Source organism: Tursiops truncatus, chromosome 16, assembly GCF_011762595.2.
Source record: "Tursiops truncatus isolate mTurTru1 chromosome 16, mTurTru1.mat.Y, whole genome shotgun sequence".
NCBI lineage: Eukaryota > Metazoa > Chordata > Mammalia > Artiodactyla > Delphinidae > Tursiops > Tursiops truncatus.
The window spans coordinates 61,672,165-61,693,838 of NC_047049.1; the positions used below are offsets into that span (position 1 = coordinate 61,672,165).

The 21,674-nt window shown below is 39.0% G+C and overlaps 1 protein-coding gene, 1 long non-coding RNA gene and 1 other non-coding gene across 4 annotated transcripts in view; 2 read left to right on the plus strand and 1 right to left on the minus strand.

Annotated features, from left to right (window-relative positions):
• Positions 1-8,019, plus strand: part of PPA1 (inorganic pyrophosphatase 1) — a 37,756-nt gene extending 29,737 nt beyond the window's left edge. The window contains exons 7-11 of the mRNA XM_019936148.3: positions 731-858; positions 1,134-1,219; positions 5,860-5,929; positions 7,050-7,089; positions 7,674-8,019. Coding sequence (XP_019791707.1) covers positions 731-858; positions 1,134-1,219; positions 5,860-5,929; positions 7,050-7,089; positions 7,674-7,705 — 356 coding nt within the window. The 3' untranslated portion in view covers positions 7,706-8,019. The remainder of the gene's footprint in view (positions 1-730; positions 859-1,133; positions 1,220-5,859; positions 5,930-7,049; positions 7,090-7,673) is intronic.
• A 12,744-nt stretch (positions 8,020-20,763) lies between these two features.
• On the plus strand, positions 20,764-20,890 carry LOC117308585 (small nucleolar RNA SNORA27). The gene has a single exon (XR_004522681.1). It is a non-coding gene; the product is annotated as a small nucleolar RNA SNORA27 (small nucleolar RNA).
• Positions 20,772-21,666, minus strand: LOC141276721 (uncharacterized). Of its 2 annotated transcripts, none has more exons than XR_012326707.1 (2): positions 21,445-21,666; positions 20,772-21,047 (listed from the first exon to the last, which is right to left on the minus strand). It is a non-coding gene; the product is annotated as an uncharacterized lncRNA (long non-coding RNA). The 2 variants fall into 2 exon arrangements; XR_012326708.1 differs by having other exon boundaries at positions 21,441-21,666.
• Positions 21,667-21,674: the final 8 nt, after the last annotated feature.

The window sequence follows — 21,674 nt, forward strand, 5'->3', positions numbered from 1 at the left end:
TTTTGGTATCTTCTGTCCATCTCTTAGAAGTTTATGTACACCTGCCGAACTATTCTCATTATGTAGCTGCCAGTTATTTCTCCCTTCTCTTATCTAGTAGGAGTCACTATGGTACTGATTGTTCTCTTAGTATACTTAATGTCAGAGCTATTTTAAGATACTAGATGATTTCCTTTTATTTATTTATTTAATTTATTTTTGGCTGCGTTGGGTCTTAGTTGCTTCGCGGGCTTTCTCTAGTTGAGGCGAGCGGGGGCTACTCTTCGCTGCAGTGCCCAGGCTTCTCACTGTGGTGGCTTCTCTTGTTGCGGAGCATGGGCTCTAGGCGCGCAGGCTTCAGTAGTTGTGGTGCAAGGGCTCAGTAGTTGTGGTGCAAGGGCTCAGTAGTTGTGGCTCAAGGGCTCTAGGGCGCAGGCTCAGTAGTTGTGGCGCATGGGCTTAGTTGCTCTGTGGCATGTGGGATCTTCCCAGGTCAGGGCTCAAACCTGTGTCCCCTGCACTGGCAGGTGGATTCTTAACCACTGCGCCACCAGGGAAGCCCCGATGATTTCCTTTTAATGTGTGTATGTGTTCTCTTCTCAACAAGGTGTTAGCTCTAACATTGTCTTGAAAGTTTTTGATAATCCATCCCGTAGCTCTTTCAAAGTACGCACTTGATATTTTTATTGAATGCATAAATAATTACATACACATCTTGCAATCTGAGAAGAGAATCTTATTCTCTTCTTAGATATTAATGATGTCAAGCGGCTGAAACCTGGCTACCTGGAAGCTACTGTGGACTGGTTTAGAAGGTACAAGGTTCCTGATGGAAAACCTGAGAACCAGTTTGCTTTCGACGCAGAATTTAAAGATAAGGTAATGTGTCACTCAGAACTGTAGCTTTAGGCCTATTTGTATTGAGACTTATAATTTAACCATATTGTTACCATCTAAAGACAATATCATCATAAAACAGATGTCTAAAGACACACGACAGGCTTGATGTTGATTTATTCATTTAAATGATTTCTTCCATTTTTGATAGAAAGAAGTGATTCAAAAGAGACTAAGTTATCAGGCTTTGGGAAAATATCGAGAATAAGAAAAGAACACGTTTCTATTATTCTAACGTATATCTCTTCAAATTATAGGACTTTGCAATTGATATTATTAAAAGCACTCATGACTATTGGAGAGCATTAGTGACTAAGAAAACTGATGGAAAAGGAATCAGTTGGTAAGCATTAACTCTTTTCTGCATGTTTAACACACAAAGCAGACTAGCTTACTCCAGAGGTTTTAATTACCTTAACATACTCCACCGTTACATTCACTTAGGGAAAGACACTGGTTTTGTCAATGCTTATTAAGTCAGTAGGAAGTGTAGACTGAAAGAAAAACTACACAACGGGAAGGTTGTGAGTTAAGTTTTATTCGAGGACTGTAGCCCGGAAGATAGCCTCTCAGATAGCTCTGAGGAACTGCTCTGGAGAGATAAGGGAGGAGCCAGGATATATATGAACTTTTTTGCCGGGAAAACATGTAGTCAAGCATAAAAAGATTACTGCTATTCATAAAGAAGAGACCTCTCGAGTTAATGATTTTAGTGTTTTTCTATGTATGGGAAGAGGCAAGAATCTGGGGTCATGTGAAATTTTTTCTTAGAAATGCATGTTAACTATCTAGGGGCCAATATACCCAAATGTTTCCTGGTTTTCTCCATCCTGAATTCCCCTCAGGGCTCACTGTCCGTGGGTGACTGTAGTGGCTAATGGCTTGATCCTTGTAGAACTGGAATGGCAGGCAACATTTTTTTTCTTTACAGAAAGTAACTATATAAACAACTGAAAAATGCCACAAGATACTCTCTGAATAAGTACAAACTAAAACTATAAAGGGCGCAGTGAGATCAGAGCTTTGTAAGGCTAATCGGGAAAACCTGCCTAGCATCAGGGTGCTCAGAATGGGATGGGTATAATCAGGTTGAGTTCAAGGGTTGGTGTTCTCTGATGTGAATATGTAAGGTTCATTACAACTAAACCAGGATCTACTATGCACACTGAATTAACTACTACTACTACTAATAGCTAATATGACTGAGCAGTTAATATTTGCCAAGCCTGCAACACAGATGCAGGGAGATTAAACTTAACCAAAATCATACCACAGTAAGCATTTTGGAGTTAGGACTCGCATCCAAGTCTGTCTGGCCCCAGATCATTTTTAGTACAGTACTTCCTCTTTTAAAGCTTATAAAAGAATGCCCACCATTACCACTTAACTAGTGTTGTTCTGGAAATACTAGTTGATGAAGTAAATAAGAGAAAGAAGATGCAGGAATATTGGAAAAGGGGGAGCAAATTGTTGCAGATGATATGATTGTGTACCCAGAAAACCCTAGAAAAAAGAGCTCAGCAAGGTGAATAATTACAAAATGAGTATATATGTACATTGCTAGCTTTCTATATGAAGTGTAACAGAAACTATAATGGAGGAAAAGATCTCATGTAGAATAGTATTTAAAAACAAAACACAGTATAAATAAGAAACCTGAAGGACCCAGAAGAAGAAAAGTTTGACTCTACTGAGAAATATAAAAGATGTTAAATAGAAAGGTATATATTCATGAATAACATTCAGTTTCATCTAGAAAAAATCTGCATCTCAGAATAACAAGGGAAGTTCTGAAAAAAGTAAGGGTAGTGGTGGTGAGGAAGAGTGTTAATTATTTTGGTACTGTTTAGTAATATTGTTTTACTAAGAATTTGGTACTGAAGAAGAAAGTCAAATTATTCAGTTCTGTTAGAGTTTGATAGACCTAAAGTAGATCTAAAGATGTATGGGAATTCAATTTATAATAAAGAAGATGTTTTAAATGAGTGGTTTGGACCAACCACTGTTTAGGAAGAAAATAAGACTAGATCTCTATCTCACTCCTTACATTCCTTACGCCAGATATACACACTGGCAACCACCCTCATGGCTGTGGCCGTTTCATTTTGGAAAGGTGCTGTAACCAGGCAGGTGCTCCACAAGTGCCCTGTGCAAGCAACCCAGCACCAGTGTTCTTACCTCCAACTACTTTATATCCACATGTTAACTGGGTGCTGGCTGCAAACTAGGGTTTGTAACCCTAGTCTTACATCAGCATTTAATTACAGACAGATAAATTGTAATGTGAGAAAATTCTAGAAAAAGTATAGGTGAATTTATTCATTAGCTTGTAATAGGGAAGACCTTTCCAAACAGAAGACAAACTCAAAATCCATAAAAGAAAGATTTACTTGTGGTATTATTTTTTTATGTATCAGGAGACAATTTTTCCCAGTTTCTGCTTAAACAACACATGACAGAGGGCTAAATTCCTTAATTTATAAATAGCTTATTCTAATTGATAAGAAAAAGAATAATTCAATAGAAGGAGAGGAACAGATAAAAAAAGAAAATTTACAGATAAGAAGATGTACAGTCTCATTTTATAATTTTTTTTAATAAATTCTTTCAGGATTTGTTTATTTCATTCGTAGTGGAATTAGTTTATTCTTTTTTTTTTTTTTTTTTGGCCGTGTTGGGTCTTTGTTGCTGTGCGTGGGCTTTTCTAGTTGTGGCGAGCGGGGGCTACTCTTCGTTGCGGTGCGCAGGCTTTCCATTGAGGTGGCTTCTCTTGTTGCAGAGCATGGGCTCTAGGCGTGCGGGCTTCAGTAGTTGCAGCACGCGGGCTCAGTAGGTGCAGCACGTGGGCTCTAGAGTGCAGGCTCAGTAGTTGTAGCACGTGGGCTTAGTTGCTCCGCAGCATGTGGGATCTTCCCAGACCAGAGATTGAACCTGTGTCTGCTGCATTGGCAGGCGGATTCTTAACCATTGTGCCACCAGGGAAGTCCTCATTTTATAATTTAAAATGCAGCTCAGAAAGATAGTGTTATCCCCCAGTAGCTTTGCAAAATTTTAAAAAATTAAATGATAGCTGGGATGGCAAGAATATCTATATCTATATCTATCTATCTGTCTATCTATCTATCTATCTATCTGTCTATATGGTTGGTGAGAGTTTAAATGGGTACAACCTTTGTGAAGGGCAATTTGACAATATTCAGCCCAAAATTTTTAATGCATGTATTTCTTTGTAGAACCACTACTAGGAATGTATCCTATAGATATAGTCCCAAAAGATTTATGTATAAGGATGTTCATTGCAGTGTCATTTATAATAGCAAAAAGTTAGAAACAACCAAAATGTAATGGTTAAGCACATCCATATAATAGAACAGTATATGTCACAGAAAAAAAAAAGTTCTCTCTATGTTGATAAGGAAAGACAACCAAAATATATTAAGTGAGAAAAGCAAAGTCCATAGTAGTATATTTAGTATGATCCCATTTATGCAAGGTGAGATACACACACACACCCCAGCATCTGTTTATATTTAAATTTTTTTTTCTGGAGGGAAACAAGAGCTATAGATAATGATTGCCTTTGGAGACAACCATTTGGAGATGGGAGGGAGAGAGGCTTTCAATTTGTGACTTTCTGAATTTTCTAACTATATATGTGTATTACTTTTTTTTATACATGTCAGTTTATCTGGGTAGTAAGATTTTTTTCTGATTATGAGAAAATCCTAATGTAAAAATAATTCTCAGGAATCTTCTGTTCTGTAAGTCAGAATAATGTCCTGTAAAATGCAAACATTGTCTCTCCACAAACAAGAAAAACTGAGCACACTTACACATTTGTGTGAAAATGTACAATCATGAGACTTTGCTTTTAATAACTTCTCTATTTTGTGGTGTCCTATTATTTCTATGGAAATGGGCTTAATGCATGTTAAGTGGCAGGTAACTGAAGATATTTATTTTTCATTTTAATAGAACATTTCTGATCATACCCATGTTATAATAATACACAATAATTTAATACATAGGAAATTTTGAACTATAGTTAACCAAAAAAAGTTTTTAAAAAATCATTTTAATCACAGTTTTCCCATAGATACTCTTATTAACATTTAGAGTTTTTTCTTTTTACAGTCCTTTGTGTATAAGTATAATATTTTCAAAAATAATTAGGATCATATTGTATATAAAATTTGTTTTATGGTTTAAAAAAGTTAACACTATAAGCATTTCTCATGTCATTAAGAATATAATGCTTTCCTACTATATAACATTCCATCTGTGTAATATTCCATCTCATGGATAAATCATTTTTAATCATCCCTGTTGTTGGACATTTTGGTTACTTCCAAGTTTTCACTCTTACCAGTAGTGAAATCGTGTATGTTGAACATCTTTGTACATCATAGTTTAAATCTCTGAGTTCTGAGGTGTGGAATTTATCCATCAAAGAGTATGTGCTTTTTAAAAGGTTTTAAAAGGTTTTAGACACATTTTTTTGTTTGTTTTTTTATTTTTGTCTCTTACTTTTTCTTTTTTTATTTTGTTGTGGACACATTTTACCAGATTATTTTTCAGGAATATTGAACCAGGTGTTACTCCTGCCAGGAGTGTCTATCTCAGATGTCAACACTGACAGAAACTGGATTTTTTTGTTTTTTGTTTTTTTCATTTTATCTAATTAGGAAAGATATGTTTGTCATTTTCATTTGCATCTTAGCTCTTTCATTGAGAATTACACTGCATTCAATCACATACTTTAAAATCTGAACTTGTTAAGGGATTTGAGTAAAATTGACCACAAGAATAGCTGTATATTAAATAATTAGAATATTTAATATAGGTGAGAAAGCTTTCAACTAAGCCAGACTTGAATCTCATCTGGCCTACCACCTTCATCTTGTTATTTTTAACAAGAGAGAGTTTTAATAAGAGAGAAGTTTTTGTTACTGTGACTCATGACAATTTTCCTTTGTTCAATAGCATGAATACCACAGTGTTTGAGAGCCCCTTCCAGTGTGATCCTGATGCTGCCAAAGCCATTGTGGAAGCTGTAAGTAAAGGTTTCCTTGAAAAAGAACACGCCTGGTGGCCAAAAAATGGGGTGTTGAATGGGGAGGGAAAGTACCTTCAATAAATATTTGAGGATGTCCTGTACACATATTACAATGTAAGATCTTGAAATTACAAACCATAAATACAAGTAGACATTTGACTGAGGGGAAACCTGAGGAGGGTCCTAGCCAACACTATATTGGGCAGATAACAAAGTAGGACAATTTGTAAAAATCAAAATGACTCCAGAATGTTCTAAGTAACCCAAGTGCCTGAGTACTTATCATAAGCCATTTTTCACAAAAGTACCAATGGGAACTTATTTGACTTGGTCATAGCAAGGAATGAGAAAGTTACCAAATTTCAGGTACCATTGCAGGAGTGGTTTACAGTCCTAGAGGAGAATTTCATGTGAGGAAGTAAACTGTCCATCAAAGAAATTATTTTGTTTTTGTATTATTTTTAATGATCTGATTTGTATTAACCTAAAGACTGAAGATTGTCTAAAATTATTCCCATTTACAATATTAAATAAGGAAAACAAATGAAAATGAGGTCTGACTTTACAGCCTTGTAAACAGGGTAATACAAGGGAAAAGGACAATTTAATGATGAAGCCAATACATTTAGATTTATTTTATTTATATATGAATTTTGACAAAGTTGAGATGAATAAGATAAATTGGAAGGGATAAGCCATTGGTTAACAATCATAACTTTTCAATGAGAACATTCTGCCTACATTTTATATATATGTGTGTATATATAAAACCTTTATATATACATATGTTGGTTTTTTAATTCTTTATTTCAAAAAGCAGGTTTTTTTAAATTGGAGTATAGTTGCTTTACAATGTTGTGTTAGTTTCTGCTGTAACAAATTTATTTTTATTTATTCTCCTGTATGTCATTAAAAGGTAAGAGGTTTGAATTTGTTAGCATTTCTTAGCAGTAGAGCAAGCTCTGCATTGTTACTATCTATTGTAAATTATTTTTAGGACCTAAAAATTGGGATAGTTGTCTTCTGTTTAGATTCCTTTTAATTTTTGTATCAGTATACTTTTTTAGCTTATTCTTTTTCTGGGATTAGACTAATACATTTTAACATTTTATTTTAGTTACCACCACATGAACCTGCCTGCACAATACCAACAGATGGTAAGATCTGTATCTAGTAAAATTACGTTCAACATTATGCATATGTGTGGAAAATTACATCTGTATCTATAGATACGTCTTACATACCACATACATACAGAGAAAGAGAAGGACAGGGAGAAGAAGCTTTTTAGAGTTCTGTAGCATATGTGGGAAGAAAAATGGCTGTACCTACCACATTTAGGGCCACCGCTGTGACAGCATGACCATGACCCACTGTTCTCGGAGTTCCTGGTAGATGCCTTGTGGAGGTTGGAGCAGGCTGGGCTCTTCGTCCCCATCTGGCCCCAGGCTGCTTCACCCAGGAAACAGTTCTTTCCACCTTTAGATGTTAGAATTCTCTGTAAGGTTCTTCTTGTGAGAATTGCATGTCCATAGTATCAGCATCAAGAGTAAAGCAGCCCAAAAGAAAACACTGGTAAATTACCTGTTTTTGCTGTAGTGAAGCTTTGCATGTACGTAGGTTTGTTTTAATGTAATCCATAGGAGGATACATTAAAGCAAATATATTATTCATTGTTATATGTTGGGTATAATTTTGATTCCTAACAGGGATTCTAATTTTTTCTTTTCCCTGACTACAGTGGATAAGTGGTTCCATCACCAGAAAAACTAAGGAAATTTCTCTGGAATACAAGCTGATACTGCTGCATCCTTTTCGTCTGAAAGCATTAGATGCAAAAGTAGTAACTTTTCCAAGCTTTAAATTTATAGAACTAATCAATCAAATTCTGCTGTGACCAATCCAATATATCCATACTGTTATCCATCTAAAAGCATCTTTCATATCAACTAAGATAACTTTTAGTTCCTGCTTAAATATCAAGACAGTTGTAGTTTGGAAGTCATCTGTGAATAAATGTCCAAGATAAGTACGTATTGGATGTATATGTTTGCCATGTGTTAGGAAATAAAATTATTTTATTGAAACTTGGTTTATGATATTTTTATTTTAATCTGAAGCCTAACACTACCAAGCAGGCTTGGGTGCTGTTTGGTATTTGTTTTCTGTGAATGATCTTATAATTCACTTTTATTTATTAGACTAAAACTGACTTTATTTGTAGGCACCTGAAAATGAAATCCCTTATATTTACAGCAGTCTTGATACTATACTCTTACCTAATTCCTATCATCCCATTGTGAGCCATCAGCCAAGATAGTTTTGTGATTAAATTCGTGGCTTTGGAGCTGTGCAGACCTGAGTTTTTAATCCTAGCCCGTCTACTTATTTAGCTCTATAATCTCAGGTCAGTGTTGGCATCCACTGACTGTGTTTTCTCAATCAAGTTGTGATTTTCTTGGTTGTTGTTATGATGGGTGATTGTTAATAATATCCTAGACATTTTGTCTGTTATGTTAGGAGACACTAGGATCCATTTAAATCTTTTAGCAGGCATCACCCTATTTAGGGTTAGCACATGGGTCTTGGCCTGCTTTTGTGGACTGTGGTTTCAATGGCAGTTTAATTTTCAGCAGCTTTGCAGTGTTATTTTGGTCAGCCTGGTTTATCTGGTGCCACTGGGGCTTCTGTTGGTTCCTGCTGGTGCTGCCTGAGGGGGCTGAGTATCTCGTAGAAGAGGAGAGTCTTAGGCTACAGGGATAAAGAAGCTTCCTGAACTGGTCTACCCATTATAGCTGGATTTCTCCCTCAGGCTCAGCTCACCCGCCTACCTAGGTAACTCTTGGTGGAAAAGGGGAGTCTCAGGCCTTGTGTGGAAGGAGAGTGCCTCCCTGGTTGTTTATTTCTGCCTGGGCTCCCAATGAGCCCCCTTGCCAGGTAGTGTCATGCCCACCAGAGGGACCCCCATTCCCTATGGGGGAGGTGGAGGAATGAGCCTATCTGGACTGCCTTCTGTTGCTAGGTTAGGGGTTGGGAAGGACTCTTCTCCTCCTGGTGGTGGTAGGATGCATGTGCCCTGTCACTGCTGTTCTCTGGTCCTGGGGGCCCAAACCAGCTTGCCTTCTTAGCACCTTTCAGAGTTCTTGGTTGTGTCTTGTCATCTCCAGGGTCTATAGCTGTGCTTAGCAGGAGAAGTAGAGAAAAACAGGTCTATGCCTTCTTGTCTGGTCCAGGACCAGAAACATCAGCATTCAGATTTTAGTAATATTTCTCTTATTCCTTTTGTAAGTTCTGTTTTTAAATGCTGCCTCAGTCATTGTAATATGTGATTTCTGAAGTGATTTGTTACGATAAGAAATATGTTTTCTAATGAAAGACTATACAAAGTGGGGGACTTCACAAGTATTAGCAATAAATAGGAATCATCTGCCCAAATTTATGGAAAGGAAAGGGGATAGAACACTAGTCAGAAGAAATGTCAGCAATAGTTCTCCTGTATGAGATCCTCTGTAGAAAGCTTCCACTCCTCTGTTCAGGTAAGGAATGTAAAATACTCTTGTATTCACTTGCTAGGCTACCATAACCAAGTACCACAAACTGGATGGGCTAAACAAGAGAAATGTATTGCCTCCCCATTCTGGAAGCTAGAAGTCCGAGATCCAGGTATCAGCAGGCCCATGCTCCCTCTGAAGACTATTGGGAAGGATCTGTTCCAGGCCTCTCCCTGCTTTTGATAGTTCCTGGCTTGTGGCAGCATAACCCTAATGTACACAAGGTGTTCTCCCTGTGTGCTTCTTTCCAAATTTCCCCTTATAAGGACATCAGGGGAAAGAATTCCCTGGGGTCCAGTGGTTAGGACTGTGCTTTCACTGCCATGGGCCTGGATTCAATCCCTAGTTCGGGAACCACAGGCTGTGTGGCACGGCCAAAAAGAAAAAAATACCAACATCAGTCAGGGCTTCCCTGGTAGTGCAGTGGTTAAGGATCCGCCTGCAAATGCAGGGGACACGGGTTCAAGCCCTGGTCCAGGAAGATCCCACATGCCACGGAGCAACTGAGCCCGTGCACCACAACTACTGAGGCTGCGCTCTAGAGCCCGCGAGCCACAACTACTGAGCGCACGTGCTGCAACTACTGAAGCCCGCGCGCCTAGAGCCTGTGCTCCACAAGAAGCCCACTCACTGCAACAAAGAGTAGCCCCCGCTCGCCACAGCTAGAGAAAGCCCGTGCGCAGCAATGAAGACCCAACGCAGCCAAAAATTTTTAAAAATAAAATAAATAAATTGAAAAATAAAATAAAATAAATAAATAAAATAAAGTATACAACACAATGGTTCTTCCTTTTAAAAAAAAGATACATGCACCCCAGTGTTCATTGCAGCACTATTTATAATAGCCAAGATATGGAAGCAACCTAAATGTCCATTGACAGAGGAATGGATAAAGAAGATGTGGTACATTTATACAATGGAATATTACTCAGCCATAAAAAAACAATGAAATAATGCCATTTGCAGCAACATGGATGGACCTACAGATTATCATACTAAGTAAAGTAAGTCAGACAGAGAAAACAAACATCATATGTTATCACTTATATGTGGAATCTAAAAAAATGATACAAATGAACTTATTTACAAAACAGAAACAGACTCACAGACTTGGAAAACAAACTTATGGTTACCAAAGGGGAAAGGTGGAGGGGAGGGATAAATTAGGGGTTTGGGATTAACATATACACACAATTATATATAAACCAGATAATCAACAATGACCTACTGTACAGCACAGGAAACTCTACTCAGTATTCTGTAATAACCTATATGGGAAAATAATCTGAAAAAGAATGGATATATGTATAACTGAATCACTTTGCTGTACACCTGAAACGAACACAACATTGTAAATCAACTACACTCCAATATAAAATAAAAATTAAATTAAAAAAATTTTTAAATGTAATCTCAGCAACACTGCATGATCAATGCAGTTTTTCAGGTAAGGCAATCTGAAGCATTGGCCCAGTTGTATAAAGGGTCCGAATGAGAACTCCAATTAGAAATTCAAAATTCATTTTCACCATCCCTGAGCCCAGGCCTGCATGTGCTGCAGCTGTAATGGCAATTATGTCCTATCTAATCAGCATATTTGCTACGCAAGAGCTTATATTGTGCTTCTGCACAGAGTGTTCTTTACATTTAGAACAGCTGCCTTTACTGCTTTCTGGGAGTCTAGGCCAAAGGGAATTTGCCTTTACACTGACAAGAGTGCTGTGCGAATTGCTTCATGATGACAAGTATTTATTGAAGAGTTATTAACTCGAGTCGATTGCCACAGAGTTTATTGCTCCCTCTGTCTCTCTTTGGGATCTTTCCCTTAGTTATTACAAAACCTTTAAATTAACAGAAAACACTTGCCAGAAATAAGATTAAGCAATGAACACCACAAGGGTATGTGGCAATCTGAATTTTTTTGAAAGGCTGAGAGCAAAAAAAAAAAAAAAAAAAAGCCTGAGAGCAATTTGGCAATCTCTATCAAAATTTTAAATTTGTCTTTATACTTTGAGTCAGCAATTCTGATCTAAGACTTCATTCTAGTTGACTAAGAATAGTCAACCAGGCACACAGCCTATGGCAGCTTTGTTAAGTATAGCAAAACCTGGAAAAATATCTAGCAGTCCAGTTGAGGAATGGCTAAATATTCGTACATGTAGCAGTCAGTGAAGTCACTGCATGGGCTGATATGGAAAAGATGTTCAAAATACCTAAGTGAAAAGAGAAAAAGTTGTAGTACTCTATAGCTGCCAGCTATGGCCTGCGGGCCAAATCCAGCCTGCCAGAGGTTTGGTAAAAACACTTTATTGGAACACAGTCACACCCTTTCATTTATGAATTGCTGTGACTGCCTTCTAGCTACAATGAAGACAGAATTTAGTAGTTGGGATAGAGACCACATGACCTGCAAAGTCAAAAATATTTACTATTTGACCCTTTACCAAAACCATTTGCCAATCCCCACTCTATCCTATGATCCTATTTATGTTTTTACAAAGGGAGCACTGTGGGGAAAGAGACACATTAATGGATATGCTTGTATGGGTATAGACAATTTCTGGGGACAAACAAACAAAAATAAACCACAGCCAACAATGGTTATCTCAGGGAGTGGGAATGAGTTACGTGCGGAAGAGGTCAGGCCCATGGAGTTTCCTTCCACTTTGTAAGCTCCTATGCTCTCTTATTTGTTTTTCTTTTTGGCTGTGTTGGGTCTTCGTTGCTGTGTGCGGGCTTTCTCTAGTTGAGGCGAGCGCGGGCTACTCTTCGCTGCAGTGCCCAGGCTTCTCATTGCGGTGGCTTTTATTGTTGTGAAGCATGGGCTCTAGGCGCGAGGGCTTCAGTAGTTGTGGCAAAGGGGTCAGTGGTTGTGGCTCGCAGGCTCTAGAGCGCAGGCTCAGTAGTTGTGGCGCACGGGCTTAGTTGCTCCACAGCATGTGGGATCTTCCCGGACCAGGGCTCGAAACCATGTCCTCTGCAGTGGCAGGCGGATTCTTAACCACTGCGCCATCAGGGAAGCCCGTAAGCTTCTATGCTCTTTGAATTGTTTTTCTAAAAGCATGTATAAAATTTTAAATTTTTTTAAAGAAAATCAAATGAAGTAGGAGAAGGATACCAGTGGACAGTGCTCAGCACAGCTAGTGTCGGGGGCTTCTCTTTCTCTCTCTCTCTCTCTCTCTATATATATATGTATACATATGTGTATATATGTAATATATATTATATATGTTACATATATATGATATATGTAATATATATCATATATATGTAACATATATATGATATATATACTTATATATGGATATACACGTGGATATATATGATATATACTTATATGTATATATATATTATATATATACTTTAGATACAGAATAAGGACTGGGAGGGACTGAGCCCTGGAATCTAATTTTTAACCAGTTCCCCAGGTGATTCTAACATCGCCTATGTTTGAAACCACTGCTCTAGTCGTAAATTTCAGAGATCAGGAAAAATGTCTCATGGGGTTGTAGTTATGATCAGCATGAGATAATCCAGCAAACATCTATCACAGCAACAGCAGCAAATGATAATAGCTCCCATTTGTGAACACTTCCTAAGTGGCAGGCCCTATGCTACAGGCTCTATGTGCTTCATCTCGTGGGTATCCTTGTCCTGTCCCTCATCTTAGAGGATATGCTTTCAGCTTTTCACCAGTGAGTTTAATGTCGGCCGTAGGTTTATCATATATGGCCTTTATTATGTTCACTGTATACCGACTTCCTTGAGAATTTTTATCATAAATGGATGTTGAATTTTGTCAAAAGCGTTTTCTGCGTCTATTGAGACGATCGTATGATTTTCATTCTGTAATTTGTTAATGTGGTGCATCACACTGACTGATCTATGGATGTTGAACCATCTTGCATCCCAGGGATAAATCCCACTTGATCATGGTGTATGATCCTTTTAATGTACTGTTGATTTAATGTTGATTTATTTATTGTTGATTTATTTATTGTTGATTTATTTTATTTATTTTTAAAATTACACAACATTTTTAAAATTAAATTTTTTGGAGTATAATTGCTTTACAATGTTGTATTAGTTTCTACCATACAGCAAAATGAATCAGCTATACATATATATATATCCCCTCTTTTTTAGATTTCCTTCCCATTTAGGTCACCACAGTGCATTAAGTAGGGTTCCCTGTGCTATACAGTATGGTCTCATTAGTTATCTATTTTATACATAGTATCAATAGTGTACATGTGTCAGTCCTAATCTCCCAATTCCTTCCATTCCCTCTTCCCCCTTGGTATCCATATATTTGTTCTCTATCAATAGTGTACATGTGTCAGTCCTAATCTCCCATTCCTTCCATTCCCTCTTCCCCCTTGGTATCCATACATTTGTTCTCTATTTGCTTTGCAAATAAGATCATCTATACCATTTTTCTAGATTCCACATATATGCGTTAATATACGATATTTGTTTTTCTCTTTCTGACTTACTTCACTCTGTATGACACTCTCTAGGTCCATACACGTCTCTACAAATGACCCAATTTCGTTCCTTTTTATGGCTGACTAATGTTCCATTGTTATATGTGCCACATCTTTATTGATTCCTCTGTTGGTGGACATTTAGGTTGCTTCCATGTCCTGGTTATTGTAAATAATACTGCTATGAACATTGGGGTGCGTGTGTCTTTTTGAATTATGGTTTTCTCTGGGTATATGCCCACGAGGGGGATTGCTGGGTCATATGGTAGTTCTATTTTTAGTTTTTTAAGGAACCTCTATACTGTTTTCCACAGTGGCTGTATCAATTTACATTCCCACCAACAGTGCATGAGGAGAAAATATTTGCAAATGAAGCAACTGACAAAGGATTAATCTCCAAAATATACAAGCAGCTCAATATAAAAAAAAACAAATAACCCAATCAAAAAATGGGTGGAAGACTTAAATAGACATTTCTCCAAAGAAGATACACAAATTTTAATATGTTAAAAATTCAAAAATTACAGATAAAGTCCTCCTTGCTTGCTGTCAATCCTACTCCCTTCTTAGAGATTAACCACTATCAGTTCGGTATGACTCTTTCTTGATTTTTCTCTATGCTTTTACACACATTTATCTGAATATAAATATACAATTTAGTATTTTTTAAGTATGTACGGGATCATACTTATATACATTTTGAAATTTCATGTTATTATTTATAGATGCTACCTAATTCTTTTAAACTGGTGTAAAGATAATACAGATGTATTGTTGAACACATATTCTTAATCGACTCCATGAGACATGTTCCTGAAATCTAATGTGTTGTAGGTAGCTGGGATGCTGATTACAAGTTGGAGAATAGAAGGGGGCCAGGTAAGAAAGGTAGGCAAGGATCAGATAATGAAAGGGCTTGCTAAGGAGACCCTGGACTTTAGGAGGCCCTCAAGAGGCACCAACAGTTTTTAAAACTGGAAAGGACTATTATCTTATTTCCGTAATGGGTACAGAAGTATTCAAGGAATCCTGATGATCTGCAATGCTGTTTGATAATATCTCCCCCTCCCGCCATACCCTTCTCATTAGGAAATATCCAAGCATATTTATTGAATGCATGACTCCTCTATAAATATTGGAATGGTCATGGTGTGATATGCCATTTGAACACGTTCCACAAGCATTTGCTGGGTGGCCCTACAGTAGGCAGTGGAGGGGAGTACGAAGTGGTGTAGTGGTTTCCAAAGCAGGGTCCAGGGCTCTCTGGAGGTGCTAGAGCGCCCTCCAGTGGGGCCATTAAAAATCTAGGAGATGATTTCCAAGTACCACTAGACTGCAAGACTCATGAGGGCAGGGACCCTATCTCTTCTGTTCCCCTCTGTATTCTGAGCACCTAGCATATGTCCTCACATATAGCATGTACTTCATAAATATTGAATGAATTAATCTAAAAAATACAAATTCTTTCATTGGTTCCTAAAGGGAAATAAATATGTAGCAAAATACGACTATAATTGGGTATCCACAAACTAAAATGTATATTTTTGGACTTCCCTGAGAACTCCAATTCAATATTCAAAGCAGTCAAAAATTTTGTAAAGCTTCCACATTCAGGCTTCTTTTCTTTTCCTTTTTTGCACATATGGAGGGGGCTGGAATTTCTGCAATGTAAGGAAAGAATCTTTATTTTGTTGCATCCTTAATGCTTCTTGGGGACCTCGACCAATGTTTTTAAATTAAGAACTATTATTAATTATTCTACTAATATTAAGGGAGTATGTTGTGGGTGCTGGGTTAACCCTGTAATATGAATAGATACAAGAGTAGCTGCTAAACCTGTGCCTCCAAAGCCAGAGCCCAAGCCTGAAAAGACCCCTGTAAAGAAGGGAGAGCAGGGACCCAAACAGAAAAGTGGAGGGACTTCCCTGGTGGCACAGTGGCTAAGACTCCACACTCCCAATGCAGGGGGTCCAGGTTCGATCCCTGGTCAGGAAACTAGATCCCATATGCATGCTGCAACTGAAGATCCCACGTGCCGCAATGAAGATCCCACACGTGGCAATGAAGATCCTGTGTGCTGCAACTAAGACCTGGCGCACCCAAATAAATAAATACTTTTTTTAAAAAGAGAGAGAAAAGGGGAAAAGTCGATGTTGGCAAGGATGGGAATAACCCTGCAGAAAATGGAAATGCCAAAATACACCAGGCACAGAAAGATGAAGGTGCTGGAGGTGCCAAGTGAAACCAAAAACTGTTTTGTTTTTTAAAAAAAATTTTTTAATATTTATTTTTATTTATTTGGCTGCATCAGGTCTTAGTTGCAACACTCTGGATCTTTGTTGCGGCACACGGGCTCTTTTGTTGTGGTGTGCGGGCTCAGTAGTTGCGGCACGTGGGCTTAGTTGCCCCGCAGCACGTGGGATCTTAGTTCCCTGACCAGGGATGGAACTCGCGTCCCCTACATTGGAAGGCGGATTCTTAACCACTGGACCGCCAGGGAAGTCCCCTGTTTTTTTTAATTGTCGTAAAATACACATAACATAAATTTACCATCTTAACCATTTTTAAGTGTACTGTATAGTTTAGTAGTGTTAAGTACATTAACAGTGTTGTGCAACAGATCTCCAAAATTCTTTTCATCTTGCAGAACTGAAACTTTATAACCATTAAACAATTCCCCATTTCCGCCCCCTCCCAGGCCATGGCAAGCACCATTCTACTTCCTATCTCTAGGAAGCTGAGAACTCTAGGTACCTAGTATAAGTGGAATTATATAGTATTTGTCTTTTTGTGACTGGCTTCTTTCACTTAGCGTGTCCCCCAAGCTCATTCATGTTGTAGCATGTATCAGAATTTCCTTCCTTTTTAAGGCTGGATAATATCCATTGTATGTGTATATCACATTTTGTTTATCCATTGATGGACACATGGGTTGCTTCCACCTCTTGGCTGTTGTGAACATTGCTGCTGTGAACATCAGTATACAAATATCTCTCTGAGACCCTGTTTTCAATTCTGTGGGTTATATACCCAGAAGAATTGCTGGATCATATGATAATTCTATTTCCTATTTTTGAGCAACCCCCGTATTGATTTCCATAGGGGCTGCACCATTTTACATTCCCACCAACAGTGCACAGACTAGGAAACATACAATTCGTTTAAGAAGAATTAAGGTTTTTTTCCTAATTGCACTCTAGATTATGTCAAAGGGAAAACATTTAGAAATCTTAAGACTTTTACCTCTTCAAATTTTAGATGGATTGCTTTTCAGAATGATTTTTCTAATCAACATTTTATGAAATCCTCTAGCTGATAAAAGGCTAAACATTTACATTCTTCTCAAGAATTGAATGAATTTTTATGTATTAACACAGATGGTGTTCCAGTTTTTACTATGCTCAATGCAGCAAGGGATCATTAATTTTCAGCATCCATTCCCTTTCGGCTCCCTGGTCTCTCCTCTCCTTCACAGCCACATTTCTTATGGCACTGGCCAGGGTCACTGCCCCCTTTCCTCCTCTCATGGTCTCTCCTTAGGTCACTCCAGTCCAGCATCCATCCCCATTACTCCCCTGAAACTGCATGGGGGCCCCCATGGCCCCCATGTTGACAATTCCAATAGGTGGTTAATTTTATGGGTCAACTTGACTGGAATAAAAAACACCCAGATAGCTGGTGAAACATTATTTCTGGGTGTGTCTCGTGTTTCTGGAAGAGGTTAGCATTTGCTTCAGTACACTGCGTAAAGAGATGTGCCCCTCACCAACGTCGACGGGCATCATCCAATCCGTTGAAGGCCCAAATGGAACAAAAAAAACACAAAGGGCAAATTCTCTCTCTTCTTGAGCTGGGACATCCACCTTCCTGCCTTTGGACATCAGAGTTCCTTGCTCTAGGACCTTCAGACTCCAGGACTTACACCACCAGCCCTCTGATTCTCGGGCCTTCAGAGTCAGACTGAACTATTCCACCGACTTTTTTGCTCTTTAGCTTGCAGATCGAAGCTCGTCGGACTTCTCGGCCTCCATCACTGAGTGAGCCAATTCCTTCACGTATCTCCTCTTATACAAATCTATGTATCCTATTGGTTCTCTTTCTCTGGAGAACCCTAACACAGTTGCTTTTCAGTCTCCATTTCAGTTTCTGAGTGCCTGTCGACCTAATGTTGAGCATGCATAGGGGAATAAGAATAGAGTGGGGAGAAGAATTACATAAAACTCCTCTGCTCAAACCCTCCATCTCCAGACCACTCACAAGAAAGTCTAAAGTCCTCACAGTGGCCTACAAGGCTCTAAAGATTTGCCCCTGTTGGGAGACAATTCTCTATGAATCTCTTATATTTCTGCACTTCTTGGAGCAGAGGTACTGGAGGCCTTTATTTCGACTATCTTTTCAAGGACGTTTATATAAAGAACAGCCTTGGAAGAGACTCTCCATCTGAGGCAGGGGATAGTTTTGTCTGCTGTCCAGTGTAATACTGTCTCCATCTGGGTCAAAAGTCAGCCAGGTTTGCCTGCAGTCCATTATGAAAGACTGGGGTTCCCTAAGCTCTGGGTTCTTCAGCTGTGATGCAAATCCACTCTATGGGCAGAATCCACCTGGGCTGCTCTGCATCACCCCAGAGTACTTGTTGGGGGGCAAGTGCAAAATACACAAACATGAAGCTCAGGCTTTGAGGTAATAAAATCCTTTGTCTCTGCCCCAGGAGTCTCGTGTTTGCCAGTATCCATGGAAGTGTGCCTGGCTAACTCATTAGGTAAACTCTCAGAACCTTCCCAATTCTTAACCACCTACCCCACACCTTTCTCACCTCACCTCCTGCTACTACTTCCCTTTTCACCCTGCCTGGCTACGCTGGCCTCCCAGCTGTTCCTGGAAGCTGCCATGAACACTCCTCCTTGAGGCCTCTGCACATGCTGTGCTGTCAGCCTGGAACATGTTACCCCCAGATGTCCTTCAGGTCCTGTCCAAATGGCACCTTGGTGGGGCCTTCCTTGACTACTCTCTACAACAGCCTCGCCACCAATAAACGGGTCGACTTTTGCCAACCTGATGGGTGAAAATGGTATCTCAGTGAGTTTTAAATTTATTAACTTTTGTTATTTTCTGTATTTATTATATTGCTATTATGAGTTTATTATGATTAAAAGCCATGTGTATTTCCTTTCCTGATAATTGTGATTCTCTCCTTGTCTATTTTTTTTAACAACAGTCTTTTTCATGTTAATTTTTCACTTGCCTATGATGTGATTACACATATTTTTTCTCGTCATCTGTCTTGAGTTTACGGTGTTATCACTGTTGCTGTTTTGCCATATAAAATATTTTTATTTTTCTGTGGTTAAATTTATCAATCTTCTTTTATGGCTTCTGGATTTTCAGTCATAGCCAGAAAGGCCTTCTCTATTCCAGGATTATAAGGAATTCATCCATGCTTTTTTAAAATTTTTCTAGTACTTTTATGGTGTCATTTGTAAATATATATATTTTTGAATCATTTGGAACTTACTTGATGTGGCATGTGACTTATAAATTCAACTTTTAGGTTTTCTTGACAACCCAACTGTCCCAACCCTTTTATTATTTATTTTAAGCACATAATTGAAACACTTCTTAAAAACGTACTCTGAAAAAATTGCTTACGTGCATGACAATGCCTCTTTCACCCATTTTAGAGGTGGGTACACTGTAGTTTGGGGCATTTGTCAACTTGACCAAGGCTTCCCAGCTGGTAAATGAAATTTGCAGCTCTCCTGAGAATCTGCCTGTGTGCTCCCTCCCTCCTCCTGAGTCCCCCAAGTCATCCTTGTGGTTTGGAAGCCTCTTACCTTACAGCCAGGCTTCTAACAAGGCCCGGTAGTCCAACGCATTAACTTGCATCATTAACTTGCACCGGGGCCAACTTGTGCCTCCAGGTGTGCACACCGGGGTTCCAAGCCCTCTGGACATAGTTCCCCTGGTTTAGTCAAAGCTGGTGAGAGGCCTCAGAACATAGCCTGACCCCTTTCAAATGTGTCTGGGCAGGATTCACACTCAATGCAGAAGACCCACAAGATGAAAGGAGGGGGAAGGTGGAGAGCTTGCCTATCCAGCCCCCTCTGAGTATTGTTGGAGTTGCCAGGTGCCATTTTATCTTTTTAAAATTTTATTGTTTAAAATTAACTTTTGGGGACTTCCCCGGTGGTCCAGTGGTTAAGACTCGTTGCTTCCGATGCAGGGGGCACAGCTTCGATCCCTGGCTGGGGAACTAAGATCCCACATGCCACGCAGCGTGGGCAAAAAATAAAAAAATAAATAAAATTAACTTTTATTGGAATATAGTTGATTTACAATGCTGTGTTTCTGCTGTACAGCAAAGTGAATCAGTTATATATATACATGTATCCTGTCTTTTTTAGATTCTATTCCCATATAGGTCATTACAGAGTATTGAGTAGAGTTCCCTGTGCTATACAGTAGGTCCATATTAGTTATCTATTTTATATATAGTAGTGTGTATATGTCAATCCCAATCTCCCAGTTTATCCCTCCCCCTACCCAGGTGCCACTTTAATTTTATTTCTGCATGTATTTGAGTTTATATCTGTACTTCGTTCCATTGGTTTGTGTGCCTTTTTGTGCACTACTACCAAACTTTTAATTACTGAGGATCTATAATGTTTTAATATCTGATAGTGCTAGATCCCTCTCATTGTTCTGCTTCTTCAGAGCCTGTTTTCTGACTATTCTTGTTTATTTTTCCATTTGAATTTTAGGAACAAACAGGGTAGTTTAAAAAACACACACATAACACTCCCCTTTCACTTTGCCAACTGGACTTATGTCTTTATTGGTGATTCAAGTGGGGCAAAGGAAATACCCTTTTAAAACTCAAGTAAACGGGGTGTTTGTCTCGTAACCTGTCAGAGGAAACAAACTGTAATAAAAACACACACATAATAATTAATCCTATTAGTTCTTTTATAGGAATCAGGTTAAATTTGTAATTTTACTTACAGAAAATTGAGATCTTTATGATAGAGTCTTCCCATCCAAAAGCATCATTCATCTTTACATTTGACTCAGTTTTCTTATCTGTAAAATCGGAGTAATAATACCAATCTCATAGGGCTGTCCTCAGAATTAAATGTGAAAATGCAGGTGAAGGAACCAATGATTTGGTTTGGAAGTGATTTGCCACTTCCTAGGGTATGAACTCGGGCTTCGTTACCACAGTATTCTGAACTTCGGTTCTCATTTGTAAACTGGGGATAACAATAGTATCTGCTTCACAGGGCCGTAATGAAAGGGTCAAATGAAATGAGGCCTGCAAAGTACTCAGTGCACTCGAACATAAGTACTCAATAAATATTAGCTGTTCTTCTAGAAAACAGGCTATCCCAGGGAACTGCGATTTAACGCAGAAGCTCGCTGGGATCCATCTTAGGTCGAGGGCTCTGAGGTCAACTCTTCCTTCCGATAACCTACCTACCTGCCGGTCGCCACTTCTGATTTTCCCCCAGCGTCTGAGAACGCACTCGGTCGGATTTGAAGCCGTCTAGGTCCCCCGCGAGACTCCAGGACGACGCCCCCACCCTCCGGGGCACGGCGCTGCCACGTCTCGCGGTTCCTGCACTCCCTACGGGAGGAGGCGGGGCCAAGTCGGGCCCGCCCCCGAGGGTCTTCGTCTCGCCTGAGGCCCGCCCCTCCGCGGTCCCAGTC